The 16,956-nt window shown below is 47.8% G+C and overlaps 1 protein-coding gene across 3 annotated transcripts in view; it reads right to left on the bottom strand.

Moving 5' to 3' along the window:
- als2a (alsin Rho guanine nucleotide exchange factor ALS2 a) overlaps window positions 1–16,956 on the bottom strand; it is a 92,320-nt gene that overhangs the window by 17,779 nt on the left and 57,585 nt on the right. For 2 of the 3 annotated variants that reach the window (XM_071340704.1, XM_071340706.1), the window contains 7 exons: window positions 9,518–9,682; window positions 8,603–8,714; window positions 8,086–8,163; window positions 5,895–6,031; window positions 5,362–5,520; window positions 3,272–3,389; window positions 301–458 (listed from right to left, as the gene is read on the bottom strand). In XM_071340704.1, coding sequence (XP_071196805.1) covers window positions 301–458; window positions 3,272–3,389; window positions 5,362–5,520; window positions 5,895–6,031; window positions 8,086–8,163; window positions 8,603–8,714; window positions 9,518–9,682 — 927 coding nt within the window. The remainder of the gene's footprint in view (window positions 1–300; window positions 459–3,271; window positions 3,390–5,361; window positions 5,521–5,894; window positions 6,032–8,085; window positions 8,164–8,602; window positions 8,715–9,517; window positions 9,683–16,956) is intronic. The other variant, XM_071340707.1, reaches the window with a different exon arrangement.

Here is a 16,956-nt window from a genome sequence, read left to right as displayed (position 1 = left end):
TGTACCTGTAACATCTAGTGTACTGTACCTGTAACATCTAGTGTACTGTACCTGTAGCATCTAGTGTACTGTACCTGTAGCATCTAGTGTACGGTACCTGTAGCATCTAGTGTACTGTACCTGTAGCATCTAGTGTACTGTACCTGTAGCATCTAGTGTACTGTACCTGTAGCATCTAGTGTACTGTACCTGTAGCATCTAGTGTACTGTACCTGTAACATCTAGTGTACTGTACCTGTAGCATCTAGTGTACTGTACCTGTAACATCTAGTGTACTGTACCTGTAGCATCGTACTGTACCTGACCAGCTGGAGGATCCGTCTGAGGTAGGACTTGATCTCTTCCACAGCCTGTTGTAGTAACCTTCTGTTAGATCCTACCCCTATATAGGTCATCCTGTACACAGTCACTAGGGTCTCTAGTAACCCTCCCAGAGGGTGGAGGGGGGTCTCACAGGCCTGGAGGAGGACAGGGAGGGGGAGGAGGAGGAGGATGGAGAAGAGAGGTGCAATGAGGAGGAGGAGGATGATGGAGAAGAGAGGTGCAATGAGGAGGAGGAGGATGGAGAAGAGAGGTGCAATGAGGAGGAGAAGAGAGGTGCAATGAGGAGGAGGAGGATGGAGAAGAGAGGTGCAATGAGGAGGAGGAGGAGGATGGAGAAGAGAGGTGCAATGAGGAGGAGGAGGAGGATGGAGAAGAGAGGTGTAATGAGGAGAAGAAGAAGAATCATCTACAGACAAATCATCAAGCACACAGTCCTACGCAACAACGGTCCCAATCTGTTAGCGTGTCATGTCGAAACACAACTAGGTATACTGGGAATATCAGTCTGCTACCCTTGACAGCTGTAGACCATATCAGTCTGCTACCCTTGACAGCTGTAGACCAATCAGTCTGCTACCCTTGACAGCTGTTGACCATATCAGTCTGCTACCCTTGACAGCTGTAGACCATATCAGTCTGCTACCCTTGACAGCTGTAGACCAATCAGTCTGCTACCCTTGACAGCTGTTGACCTCTATCAGTCTGCTACCCTTGACAGCTGTTGACCTTTATCAGTCTGCTACCCTTGACAGCTGTAGACCATATCAGTCTGCTACCCTTGACAGCTGTAGACCATATCAGTCTGCTACCCTTGACAGCTGTAGACCATATCAGTCTGCTACCCTTGACAGCTGTAGACCATATCAGTCTGCTACCCTTGACAGCTGTAGACCATATCAGTCTGCTACCCTTGACAGCTGTTGACCATTATCAGTCTGCTACCCTTGACAGCGGTTGACCATATCAGTCTGCTACCCTTGACAGCTGTTGACCTCTATCAGTCTGCTACCCTTGACAGCTGTAGACCATATCAGTCTGCTACCCTTGACAGCTGTTGACCATATCAGTCTGCTACCCTTGACAGCTGTTGACCTTTATCAGTCTGCTACCCTTGACAGCTGTTGACCTTTATCAGTCTGCTACCCTTGACAGCGGTTGACCATATCAGTCTGCTACCCTTGACAGCTGTTGACCTTTATCAGTCTGCTACCCTTGACAGCTGTTGACCTTTATCAGTCTGCTACCCTTGACAGCGGTTGACCTTTATCAGTCTGCTACCCTTGACAGCTGTTGACCTCTATCAGTCTGCTACCCTTGACAGCTGTTGACCATATCAGTCTGCTACCCTTGACAGCTGTTGACCAATCAGTCTGCTACCCTTGACAGCTGTTGACCACATCAGTCTGCTACCCTTGACAGCTGTTGACCATATCAGTCTGCTACCCTTGACAGCTGTTGACCACATCAGTCTGCTACCCTTGACAGCTGTTGACCATATCAGTCTGCTACCCTTGACAGCTGTTGACCTTTATCAGTCTGCTACCCTTGACAGCTGTTGACCTTTATCAGTCTGCTACCCTTGACAGCGGTTGACCATATCAGTCTGCTACCCTTGACAGCTGTTGACCATATCAGTCTGCTACCCTTGACAGCTGTTGACCAATCAGTCTGCTACCCTTGACAGCTGTTGACCACATCAGTCTGCTACCCTTGACAGCTGTTGACCATATCAGTCTGCTACCCTTGACAGCTGTTGACCACATCAGTCTGCTACCCTTGACAGCTGTTGACCATATCAGTCTGCTACCCTTGACAGCTGTTGACCTTTATCAGTCTGCTACCCTTGACAGCTGTTGACCTTTATCAGTCTGCTACCCTTGACAGCTGTTGACCATATCAGTCTGCTACCCTTGACAGCTGTTGACCATATCAGTCTGCTACCCTTGACAGCTGTTGACCATATCAGTCTGCTACCCTTGACAGCTGTTGACCATATCAGTCTGCTACCCTTGACAGCTGTTGACCACATCAGTCTGCTACCCTTGACAGCTGTTGACCATATCAGTCTGCTACCCTTGACAGCTGTTGACCTTTATCAGTCTGCTACCCTTGACAGCTGTTGACCTTTATCAGTCTGCTACCCTTGACAGCTGTTGACCATATCAGTCTGCTACCCTTGACAGCTGTTGACCATATCAGTCTGCTACCCTTGACAGCTGTTGACCATATCAGTCTGCTACCCTTGGCAGCTGTTGACCAATCAGTCTGCTACCCTTGGCATCTGTTGACCATATCAGTCTGCTACCCTTGACAGCTGTTGACCATATCAGTCTGCTACCCTTGACAGCTGTTGACCAATCAGTCTGCTACCCTTGACAGCTGTTGACCAATCCGTCTGTTACCCTTGACAGCTGTTGACCAATCCGTCTGTTACCCTTGACAGCTGTTGACCATTATCAGTCTGCTACCCTTGACAGCTGTTGACCATTATCAGTCTGCTACCCTTGACAGCTGTTGACCATTATCAGTCTGCTACCCTTGACAGCTGTTGACCAATCAGTCTGCTACCCTTGACAGCTGTTGACCAATCAGTCTGCTACCCTTGACAGCTGTTGACCAATCAGTCTGCTACCCTTGACAGCTGTTGACCATATCAGTCTGCTACCCTTGACAGCTGTTGACCATATCAGTCTGCTACCCTTGACAGCTGTTGACCTCTATCAGTCTGCTACCCTTGACAGCTGTTGACCACATCAGTCTGCTACCCTTGACAGCTGTTGACCACATCAGTCTGCTACCCTTGACAGCTGTTGACCTTTATCAGTCTGCTACCCTTGACAGCTGTTGACCAATCAGTCTTCTACCCTTGACAGCTGTTGACCAATCAGTCTGCTACCCTTGACAGCTGTTGACCTACAGTACGGTGTGTAAAATGTGTGTTATTCACCTTGGTGAGGTATCGTCGGATGACGTCATACCTCCCAGCAGTAACCAGACCTGTGTGTAGAGGAATCACCTGCAGCTTCTCCAGGACTCGACTCTGAGACCTGCTCAGCAGCTCTGGACTGGAGACAGACATCATACATCCATCACTATAGAAACCATGCACCGTGTGTGTCCAGGTGTGTGTACAGGTGTGTGTGCGTAGGTGTGTGTCCAGGTGTGTGTGTCCAGGTGTGTGTGTCCAGGTGTGTGTTCAGGTGTGTGTCCAGGTGTGTAAATTACCATAATACAAAAATCCCCATAAAGCTAGAGACATACAGTGGGGAGAACAAGTATTTGATACACTGACAATTTTGCAGGTTTTCCTACTTACAAAGCATGTAGAGGTCTGTAATTTTTATCATAGGTACACTTCAACTGTGAGAGAAGGAATCTAAAACAAAAATCCAGAAAATCACATTGTATGATTTTTAAGTAATTAATTTGCATTTTATTGCATGACATAAGTATTTGATACATCAGAAAAGCAGAACTGAATATTTGGTACAGAAACCTTAGTTTGCAATTACAGAGATCATACGTTTCCTGTAGTTCTTGACCAGGTTTGCACACACTGCAGCAGGGATTTTGGCCCACTCCTCCATACAGACCTTCTCCAGATCCTTCAGGTTTCGGGGCTGTCGCTGGGCAATACGGACTTTCGGCTCCCTCCAAAGATTTTCTATTGGGTTCAGGTCTGGAGACTGGCTAGGCCACTCCAGGACCTTGAGATGCTTCTTACGGAGCCACTCCTTAGTTGCCCTGGCTGTGTGTTTCGGGTCGTTGTCATGCTGGAAGACCCAGCCACGACCCATCTTCAATGCTCTTACTGAGGGAAGGAGGTTGTTGGTCAAGATCTCGCGATACATGGCCCCATCCATCCTCCCCTCAATACGGTGCAGTCGTCCTGTCCCCTTTGCAGAAAAGCATCCCCAAAGAATGATGTTTCCACCTCCATGCTTCACGGTTGGGATGGTGTTCTTGGGGTTGTACTCATCCTTCTATTCCTCCAAACACGGCGAGTGGAGTTTAGAGCAAAAAGCTCTATTTTTGTCTCATCAGACCACATGACCTTCTCCCATTCCTCCTCTGGATCATCCAGATGGTCATTGGCAAACTTCAGACGGGCCTGGACATGCGCTGGCTTGAGCAGGGGGACCTTGCGTGCGCTGCAGGATTTTAATCCATGACGGCGTAGTGTGTTACTAATGGTTTTCTTTGAGACTGTGGTCCCAGCTCTCTTCAGGTCATTGACCAGGTTCTGCCGTGTAGTTCTGGGCTGATCCCTCACATTCCTCATGATCATTGATGCCCCACGAGGTGAGATCTTGCATGGAGCCCCAGACCGAGGGTGATTGACCGTCATCTTGAACTTCTTCCATTTTCTAATAATTGTGCCAACAGTTGTTGCCTTCTCACCAAGCTGCTTGGCTATTGTCCTGTAGCCCATCCCAGCCTTGTACAGGTCTACAATTTATCCCTGATGTCCTTACACAGCTCTCTGGTCTTGGGCATTGTGGAGAGGTTGGAGTCTGTTTGATTGAGTGTGTGGACAGGTGTCTTTTATACAGGTAACGAGTTCAAACAGGTGCAGTTAATACAGGTAATGAGTGGAGAACAGGAGGGCTTCTTAAAGAAAAACTAACAGGTCTGTGAGAGCCGGAATTCTTACTGGTTGGTAGGTGATCAAATACTTATGTCATGCAATAAAATGCAAATTAATTACTTAAAAATCATACAATGTGATTTTCTGGATTTTTGTTTTAGATTCCGTCTCTCACAGTTGAAGTGTACCTATGATAAAAATGACAGACCTCTACATGCTTTGTAAGTAGGAAAACCTGCAAAATCGGCAGTGTATCAAATACTTGTTCTCCCCACTGTATATATATTTGTTTATATTTTAGTTCAGTATATAAAAAAAATTGCAGGTTAAACGTTAAACGCAAAATTGTCAAGTTGTGTGTGTGTGTGTGTGTGTGTGTGTGTGTGTGTGTGTGTGTGTGTGTGTGTGTGTGTGTGTGTGTGTGTGTGTGTGTGTGTGTGTGTGTACACCTGTCTCTGCATCCTGTGGTGAGTGTAACAGCAATGTTTTCCCAGGCCCTCATCCTCTCCTCAGGCTGTCCCGGGGCCTCAGAGCCCAGCGTGCTCCAACACTCTGAGAACACTGCCCTCCACTTCTGCTCTGGGGATACGGCTAGACGGCCCACCTCACTGTAGAGAAAACACAGACAGCCTCACTGGAGATAAACACAGACAGTATCACTGTAGAGAAAACACAGACAGCCTCACTGTAGAGAAAACACAGACAGCCTCACTGTAGAGAAACACAGACAACCGTGAGGCTGCAGTGAGGCTGTCTGTGTTTTCTCTACAGTGAGGCTGTCTGTGTTTATCTACAGTGAGGCTGTCTGTGTTTTCTCTACAGTGAGGCTGTCTGTGTGTTCCTCTACAGTGAGGCTAAACACAGACAACCTCACTGTAGATAAACACAGACAGTCAGAGAGAGACGAGCAGGAAGAGACGAAAGCTCACACTTTACATCAAATGATATTAGCGTTCTAGTGTATAAAGAAGACTGTCCTTACAGCACCCATGTTGATTCCTTCTTGTCAGGTTCATAGAGGCTAGGCTTCATGTAGGTTCCCATGATCTTCAGCCCTGAGGTCCACTCTCCACTAAACTGACCCTCTATGAAGTCTCCGTTGGACATGGACAGGGTACCCTGGGAAAGACGGCAAGGACGAGATGAGTGTTAGTGCATTATCTTACAACAGAGGGCGTCAATTCTAACGACTAAAGTCTCACGTAATTGGTCAGCTGCTCGAAAAGTTTCGGGTCCCATTTATGTAAAGAGGTTTAAGAAATGTTACAACGAGGAGCGGAACCAGAACGAGGAGCGGAACCAGAAGGAAGAGCGGAACCAGAAGGAAGAGCGGAACCAGAAGGAAGAGCGGAACCAGAACGAGGAGCGGAACCAGAACGAGGAGCGGAACCAGAACGAGGAGCGGAACCAGAACGAGGAGCGGAACCAGAACTAAGGGCGGAACCAGAAGGAAGAGCGGAACCAGAACGAGGAGCAGAACCAAAACGAGGAGCGGAACCAGAAGGAAGAGCGGAACCAGAACGAGGAGCGGAACCAGAACGAGGAGCGGAACCAGAAGGAAGAGCGGAACCAGAAGGAAGAGCGGAACCAGAACGAGGAGCGGAACCAGAACGAGGAGCGGAACCAGAACGAGGAGCGGAACCAGAAGGAAGAGCGGAACCAGAATGAGGAGCGGAACCAGAACTAAGGGCGGAACCAGAAGGAAGAGCGGAACCAGAACGAGGAGCAGAACCAAAACGAGGAGCGGAACCAGAAGGAAGAGCGGAACCAGAACGAGGAGCGGAACCAGAACGAGGAGCGGAACCAGAACGAAGAGCGGAACCAGAAGGAAGAGCGGAACCAGAACAAAGAGCGGAACCAGAACGAGGAGCGGAACCAGAACGAGGAGCGGAACCAGAACGAGGGGCGGAACCAGAACGAGGGGCGGAACCAGAACGAGGGGCGGAACCAGAACGAGGAGCGGAACCAGAACGAAGAGCGGAACCAGAACGAAGAGCGGAACCAGAACGAATAGCGGAACCAGAACGAGGAGCGGAACCAGAACGAGGAGCGGAACCAGAACGAAGAGCGGAACCAGAACGAGGAGCGGAACCAGAACGAGGAGCGGAACCAAAACGAGGAGCGGAACCAGAAGGAAGAGCGGAACCAGAATGAGGAGCGGAACCAGAACGAGGAGCGGAACCAGAACGAGGAGCGGAACCAGAAAGAAGAGCGGAACCAGAACGAAGAGCGGAACCAGAACGAAGAGCGGAACCAGAACGAGGAGCGGAACCAGAACGAGGAGCGGAACCAGAACGAGGAGCGGAACCAGAACGAGGAGCGGAACCAGAACGAGGAGCGGAACCAGAACGAGGAGCGGAACCAGAACGAAGGGCGGAACCAGAACGAGGAGCGGAACCAGAACGAGGAGCGGAACCAGAACGAGGAGCGGAACCAGAACGAGGAGCGGAACCAGAATGAGGAGCGGAACCAACCTTTCAGTTACTGGCCCAACGCTCTAACCACTAGGCTACCTGCCTCCTCTAACCACTAGGATGCCTGCCTCCTCTAACCACTAGGCTGCCTGCCTCCTCTAACCACTAGGCTGCCTGCCTCCTCTAACCACTAGGCTGCCTGCCTCCTCTAACCACTAGGCTGCCTGCCTCCTCTAACCACCAGGCTACCTGCCTCCTCTAACCACTAGGCTACCTGCCTCCTCTAACCACTAGGCTGCCTGCCTCCTCTAACCACTAGGCTGCCTGCCTCCTCTAACCACTAGGCTGCCTGCCTCCTCTAACCACCAGGCTACCTGCCTCCTCTAACCACTAGGCTACCTGCCTCCTCTAACCACCAGGCTACCTGCCTCCTCTAACCACCAGGCTACCTGCCTCCTCTAACCACTAGGCTACCTGCCTCCTCTAACCACTAGGCTACCTGCCTCCTCTAACCACCAGGCTACCTGCCTCCTCTAACCACCAGGCTACCTGCCTCCTCTAACCACTAGGCTACCTGCCTCCTCTAACCACTAGGCTACCTGCCTCCTCTAACCACTAGGCTGCCTGCCTCCTCTAACCACTAGGCTGCCTGCCTCCTCTAACCACTAGGCTACCTGCCTCCTCTAACCACTAGGCTACCTGCCTCCTCTAACCACTAGGCTACCTGCCTCCCAGCATCCCTCTCTATCTATACCTTACCTTGCCATTAGGGGTCCAGTCTTCTGAGAAGTCTCCCTCAAAGGCTGTGTCATCTTCAGATACTAGCAGACCAGTACCCTAACAGAGAAGACATTGAGATCGAGTTAGATGGGAGGGGTTGAGGGTAGCTGAAGGGATTAAAAACAAACATATAACTCTGGTAAACTACATTGTGACAGTAAAATGTATATAGTATGTATAAACAGGAAGTAGAAACCTAAGTATTGTTGTTCATTAGTTTACTCCAGTTAGGGGAGGGTGGTAGGCTTAGGGGACAATAATAAAGGAAAATATATTTACAAATATATACAGTATACTTATATATATATATTTACCCCCAAAAATATGAGGGATTGGAAATAATGCAGATAATTACATTGATAGAAGCCACAATCTATTTACAATATTAAAGCTGATCTACAGCCTAAAAAAATAAAAAATAAATGTTTTTAAAGATTGAGATGGCAGGCATCAGGCCTACAGCACTGAACCCAGAGAGAGACTGTGTGGGACTCACCATCATCTTGTTGTTACTGAAGGTCCCTTCATAGTAAAGACCGAACTGAGTGATGACCACCCCACTGCCCTGGCGCTGGTCATCAACCCACAGGCCCATGTACTTCTCTCCTCTGAAACAAGGCAGATAGAACGGTGAAAAGCAGAGCAGCAACCACAGATCTGAGACCAGGCTATTCAACCACAGATCTGAGACCAGGCTATTCAACCACAGATCTGAGACAAGGCTATTCAACCACATATGGACGTTTTTATCAACAGATCTGAGACCAGGCTATTCAACCACAGATGGACGTTTTTAATCAACAGATCTGAGACCAGGTTATTCAACCACAGATGGACGTTTTTAACAACAGATCTGAGACCAGGCTATTCAACCACAGATCTGAGACCAGGCTATTCAACCACAGATCTGAGACAAGGCTATTCAACCACAGATGGATGTTTTTAACAACAGATCTGAGACCAGGCTATTCAACCACAGATGGACGTTTTTATCAACAGATCTGAGACCAGGCTATTCAACCACAGATCTGAGACCAGGCTATTCAACCACAGATCTGAGACAAGGCTATTCAACCACAGATGGACGTTTTTATCAACAGATCTGAGACCAGGCTATTCAACCACAGATCTGAGACCAGGCTATTCAACCACAGATCTGAGACCAGGCTATTCAACCACAGATCTGAGACCAGGCTATTCAACCACAGATCTGAGACCAGGCTATTCAACCACGGATCTGAGACCAGGCTATTCAACCACGGATCTGAGACCAGGCTATTCAACCACGTATCTGAGACCAGGCTATTCAACCACAGATCTGAGACCAGGCTATTCAACCACAGATCTGAGATGTACGTTTTTGTACGTACAGATGTACGTTTTTGATGACAAATCAAGTGCTGTACTATACCTAGTAATGTCATCAAAGACTCCATATCCCATCTTCTTGTCTTGAAGCCATTGGCCAATGAACACACTGGAAGAAGAGCCAATCAGCTTCCCAGAGCTCAGCATCCCATGGCCCTGACGGACGTTCTCATGGAAGGATCCCTCATACACCTGACCTGTAGCATACCTGGAGAGAACTACAATCACACACCTGACCTGTAGCATACCTGGAGAGAACTACAATCATACACCTGTATCATACCTGGAGAGAACTACAATCATACACCTGACCTGTAGCATACCTGGAGAGAACTACAATCATACACCTGTATCATACCTGGAGAGAACTACAATCATACACCTGACCTGTAGCATACCTGGAGAGAACTACAATCACACACCTGACCTGTAGCATACCTGGAGAGAACTACAATCATACACCTGACCTGTAGCATACCTGGAGAGAACTACAATCACACACCTGACCTGTAGCATACCTGGAGAGAACTACAATCACACACCTGACCTGTAACATACCTGGAGAGAACTACAATCATACACCTGACCTGTAGCATACCTGGAGAGAACTACAATCATACACCTGTAACATACCTGGAGAGAACTACAATCATACACCTGTATCATACCTGGAGAGAACTACAATCATACACCTGACCTGTAACATACCTGGAGAGAACTACAATCACACACCTGACCTGTAGCATACCTGGAGAGAACTACAATCACACACCTGACCTGTAACATACCTGGAGAGAACTACAATCATACACCTGACCTGTAGCATACCTGGAGAGAACTACAATCATACACCTGTAACATACCTGGAGAGAACTACAATCATACACCTGACCTGTAACATACCTGGAGAGAACTACAATCATACACCTGACCTGTAGCATACCTGGAGAGAACTACAATCATACACCTGACCTGTAGCATACCTGGAGAGAACTACAATCACACACCTGACCTGTAACATACCTGGAAAGAACTACAATCATACACCTGACCTGTAGCATGCCTGGAGAGAACTACAATCATACACCTGACCTGTAGCATACCTGGAGAGAACTACAATCATACACCTGTAACATACCTGGAGAGAACTACAATCATACACCTGTATCATACCTGGAGAGAACTACAATCATACACCTGACCTGTAGCATACCTGGAGAGAACTACAATCATACACCTGTAACATACCTGGAGAGAACTACAATCATACACCTGACCTGCAGCATACCTGGAGAGAACTACAATCACACACCTGACCTGTATCATACCTGGAGAGAACTACAATCATACACCTGACCTGTAGCATACCTGGAGAGAACTACAATCATACACCTGACCTGTATCATACCTGGAGAGAACTACAATCATACACCTGACCTGTAGCATACCTGGAGAGAACTACAATCACACACCTGACCTGTAGCATACCTGGAGAGAACTACAATCATACACCTGACCTGTAGCATACCTGGAGAGAACTACAATCACACACCTGACCTGTATCATACCTGGAGAGAACTACAATCACACACCTGACCTGTGCATACCTGGAGAGAACTACAATCATACACCTGTAGCATACCTGGAGAGAACTACAATCATACACCTGACCTGTAGCATACCTGGAGAGAACTACAATCACACACCTGACCTGTATCATACCTGGAGAGAACTACAATCACACACCTGACCTGTAGCATACCTGGAGAGAACTACAATCACACACCTGACCTGTACCATACCTGGAGAGAACTACAATCACACACCTGACCTGTAGCATACCTGGAGAGAGCTACAATCATACACCTGACCTGTATCATACCTGGAGAGAACTACAATCATACACCTGTAGCATACCTGGAGAGAACTACAATCATACACCTGACCTGTAGCATACCTGGAGAGAACTACAATCACACACCTGACCTGTAGCATACCTGGAGAGAACTACAATCATACACCTGACCTGTATCATACCTGGAGAGAACTACAAGCACACACCTGACCTGTATCATACCTGGAGAGAACTACAATCATACACCTGACCTGTAGCATACCTGGAGAGAACTACAATCATACACCTGTAGCATACCTGGAGAGAACTACAATCATACACCTGTATCATACCTGGAGAGAACTACAATCATACACCTGACCTGTAGCATACCTGAAGAGAACTACAATCATACACCTGTAGCATACCTGGAGAGAACTACAATCATACACCTGTATCATACCTGGAGAGAACTACAATCATACACCTGTATCATACCTGGAGAGAACTACAATCATACACCTGACCTGTATCATACCTGGAAATAACTACAATCATACACCTGTATCATACCTGGAGAGAACTACAATCATACACCTGACCTGTATCATACCTGGAGAGAACTACAATCACACACCTGACCTGTAACATACCTGGAGAGAACTACAATCATACACCTGACCTGTAGCATACCTGGAGAGAACTACAATCATACACCTGACCTGTAGCATACCTGGAGAGAACTACAATCATACACCTGTAACATACCTGGAGAGAACTACAATCATACACCTGTAGCATACCTGGAGAGAGCTACAATCATACACCTGACCTGTATCATACCTGGAGAGAACTACAATCATACACCTGTAGCATACCTGGAGAGAACTACAATCATACACCTGACCTGTAGCATACCTGGAGAGAACTACAATCACACACCTGACCTGTAGCATACCTGGAGAGAACTACAATCATACACCTGACCTGTATCATACCTGGAGAGAACTACAAGCACACACCTGACCTGTATCATACCTGGAGAGAACTACAATCATACACCTGACCTGTATCATACTTCCGGCGCCGAACAGGATGGCTGCCTCGCTTCGCGTTCCTTGGAAAATATGCAGTATTTTGTTTTTCTATGTGTTATTTCTTACATTGGTACCCCGGGTGATCTTAAGTTTCATTACATACAGCCGGGAGGAACTACTGAATATACGATTAACGTCAACTAACCACCCTTCCTACCAGGAATATGACTTTCCCGAAACGGATCCAGTGTCTTGCCTTCCACCCAATACAATGGACCTGATCCCAGCCGGCGAAGCTACACGACGCCGAAAAAGGGGCAAACGTAGCGGTCTCCTGGTCAGGCTTCGGAGACGAGCACATCGCGCTCCACTCCCTAGCATACTACTCGCCAATGTCCAGTCTCTTGAGAATAAGGTCGATGAAATCCGAGCACGGGTAACATTCGAGAGAGACATCAGGGATTGCAACGTGCTCTGCTTCACGGAAACATGGCTAACTGAAAAGACGCTAACGGAGTCGGTGCAGCCAGCTGGTTTCTTCACGCATCGCGCAGACAGAAACATACATCTTTCTGGTAAGAAGAGGGGCGGGGGGGTATGCCTCATGATTAACGAGACGTGGTGTGACCATCATAACAACACTCAGGAACTAAAGTCATTCTGTTCACCTGATCTAGAACTCCTCACAATCAAATGTAGACCGCATTATCTACCAAGGGAATTCACTTCGGTCATAATCACAGCCGTATATATTCCCCCCCAAGCAGACACATCGATGGCCCTGAACGAACTCTATCTGACTCTCTGTAAACTGGAAACCACACACCCTGAGGCTGCATTCATCGTAGCTGGGGATTTTAACAAGGCTAATCTAAAAACAAAACTCCCTAAATTCTATCAGCACATCGATTGTCCGACCAGGGCTGGCAGAACTCTGGACCATTGTTATACTAACTTCCGCGACGCATATAAGGCCCTCCCCCGCCCTCCTTTCGGAAAAGCTGACCACGACTCCATTTTGTTGATTCCAGCCTACAAACAGAAATTAAAACTACAAGCTCCCGCGCTCAGGTCTGTTCAACGCTGGTCCGACCAATCTGAATCCACGCTTCAAGACTGCTTTGATCACGCGGATTGGAATATGTTCCGCACGGCGTCCAACAACAACAATGATGAATATGCAGATTCGGTGAGCGAGTTCATTAGGAAGTGCATTGACGATGTCGTACCCAGAGCAACGATTAAAACATTCCCAAACCAGAAACCGTGGATTAACGGCAGCATTCGCGTGAAACTGAAAGCGCGAACCACTGCTTTTAACCAGGGCAAGGTGACCGGAAACATGACCGAATACACACAGTGTAGCTATTCTCTCCGCAAGGCTATCAAACAGGCTAAGTCCCAGTACAGAGACAAAATTGAATCGCAATTCAACAGCTCAGACACAAGGGGTATGTGGCAGGGTCTACAGTCTATCACGGATTACAAAAAGAAAAGCAGCCCCGTCGCGGATCAGGATGTCTTGCTCCCAGACAGGCTAAATACCTTTTTTGCCCACTTTGAGGATAATACAGTGCCACTGACACGGCCCACTACCAAAACCTGCGGGCTCTCCTTCACTGCAGCCGAGGTGAGTAAAACATTTAAACGTGTTAACCCTCGCAAGGCTGCAGGCCCAGACGGCATTCCCAGCCGCGTCCTCAGAGCATGCGCAGACCAGCTGGCTGGTGTGTTTACGGACATATTCAATCAATCCTTAGCCCAGTCTGCTGTTCCCACATGCTTCAAGAGGGCCACCATTGTTCCTGTTCCCAAGAAAGCTAAGGTAACTGAGCTAAACGACTACCGCCCCGTAGCACTCACTTCCGTCATCATGAAGTGCTTTGAGAGACTAGTCAAGGACCATATCACCTCCACCCTACCGGACACCCTAGACCCACTCCAATTTGCTTACCGACCCAATAGGTCCACAGACGACGCAATCGCAACCACACTGCACACTGCCCTAACCCATCTGGACAAGAGGAATACCTATGTGAGAATGCTGTTCATCGACTACAGCTCAGCATTTAACACCATAGTACCCTCCAAACTCGTCATCAAGCTCGAGACCCTGGGCCTCGACCCCGCCCTGTGCAACTGGGTCCTGGACTTCCTGACGGGCCGCCCCCAGGTGGTGAGGGTAGGTAACAACATCTCCACCCCGCTGATCCTCAACACTGGGGCCCCACAAGGGTGCGTTCTGAGCCCTCTCCTGTACTCCCTGTTCACCCACGACTGCGTGGCCATGCACGCCTCCAACTCAATCATCAAGTTTGCGGACGACACTACAGTGGTAGGCTTGATTACCAACAACGACGAGACGGCCTACAGGGAGGAGGTGAGGGCCCTCGGAGTGTGGTGTCAGGAAAATAACCTCACACTCAACGTCAACAAAACAAAGGAGATGATTGTGGACTTCAGGAAACAGCAGAGGGAGCTCCCCCCTATCCACATCGACGGGTCAGTAGTGGAGAAGGTGGAAAGTTTTAAGTTCCTCGGTGTACACATCACGGACAAACTGAATTGGTCCACCCACTCAGACAGCGTTGTGAAGAAGGCGCAGCAGCGCCTCTTCAACCTCAGGAGGCTGAAGAAATTCGGCTTGTCACCAAAAGCACTCACAAACTTCTACAGATGCACAATCGAGAGCATCCTGTCGGGCTGTATCACCGCCTGGTACGGCAACTGCTCCGCACACAACCGTAAGGCTCTCCAGAGGGTAGTGAGGTCGGCAGAACGCATCACCCGGGGCAAACTACCTGCCCTCCAGGACACCTACACCACCCGATGTCACAGGAAGGCCATAAAGATCATCAAGGACAACAACCACCCAAGCCACTACCTGTTCACCCCGCTATCATCCAGAAGGCGAGGTCAGTACAGGTGCATCCAAGCAGGGACCGAGAGACTGAAAAACAGCTTCTATCTCAAGGCCATCAGACTGTTAAACAGCCACCACTAACATTTAGCGGCCGCTGCCAACAAACTGACTCAGCTCCAGCCACCTTAAAAATGGGAATTGATGGAAATTATGTAAAAATGTACCACCAGCCACTTTAAACAATGCCACCTAATATAATGTTTACATACCCTACATTACACATCTCTTATGTATATGTATATACTGTACTCTATATCATCTACTGCATCTTGCCATCTTATGTAATACATGGACCACTAGCCACTTTAAACTATGCCACTTTATGTTTACATACCCTACAGTACTCATCTCATAGGTATATACCGTACTCTATACCATCTACTGCACCTTGCCTATGCCGTCTGTACCATCACTCATTCATATATCTTTATGTACATATTCTTTATCCCTTTACACTTGCGTGTATAAGGTAGTAGTTGCGGAATTGTTAGGTTAGATTACTTGTTGTTATTACTGCATTGTCGGTACTAGAAGCACAAGCATTTTGCTACACTCGCATTAACATCTGCTAACCATGTGTATGTGACTAATAAATTTGATTTGATTTGATTTAGCATACCTGGAGAGAACTACAATCATACACCTGTAGCATACCTGGAGAGAACTACAATCATACACCTGTATCATACCTGGAGAGAACTACAATCATACACCTGACCTGTAGCATACCTGAAGAGAACTACAATCATACACCTGTAGCATACCTGGAGAGAACTACAATCATACACCTGTATCATACCTGGAGAGAACTACAATCATACACCTGTATCATACCTGGAGAGAACTACAATCATACACCTGACCTGTATCATACCTGGAAATAACTACAATCATACACCTGTATCATACCTGGAGAGAACTACAATCATACACCTGACCTGTATCATACCTGGAGAGAACTACAATCATACACCTGTAGCATACCTGGAGAGAACTACAATCATACACCTGACCTGTATCATACCTGGAGAGAACTACAATCACACACCTGACCTGTATCATACCTGGAGAGAACTACAATCATACACCTGACCTGTAGCATACCTGGAGAGAACTACAATCATACACCTGACCTGTAACATACCTGGAGAGAACTACAATCATACACCTGACCTGTAGCATACCTGGAGAGAACGACAATCATACACCTGACCTGTAGCATACCTGGAGAGAACTACAATCATACACCTGACCTGTAGCATACCTGGAGAGAACTACAATCACACACCTGACCTGTAACATACCTGGAGAGAACTACAATCATACACCTGACCTGTAGCATACCTGGAGAGAACTACAATCATACACCTGTAGCATACCTGGAGAGAACTACAATCATACACCTGACCTGTAGCATACCTGGAGAGAACTACAATCATACACCTGTAGCATACCTGGAGAGAACTACAATCACACACCTGACCTGTAGCATACCTGGAGAGAACTACAATCATACACCTGACCTGTAGCATACCTGGAGAGAACTACAATCATACACCTGTAGCATACCTGGAGAGAACTACAATCACACACCTGACCTGTAGCATACCTGGAGAGAACTACAATCACACACTTGACCTGTAACATACCTGGAGAGAACTACAATCACACACCTGACCTGTAGCATA

This window comes from Salvelinus alpinus, chromosome 14, assembly GCF_045679555.1.
Source record: "Salvelinus alpinus chromosome 14, SLU_Salpinus.1, whole genome shotgun sequence".
Lineage (NCBI taxonomy): Eukaryota > Metazoa > Chordata > Actinopteri > Salmoniformes > Salmonidae > Salvelinus > Salvelinus alpinus.
This window is presented reverse-complemented; position numbering and strand designations above follow the sequence as displayed.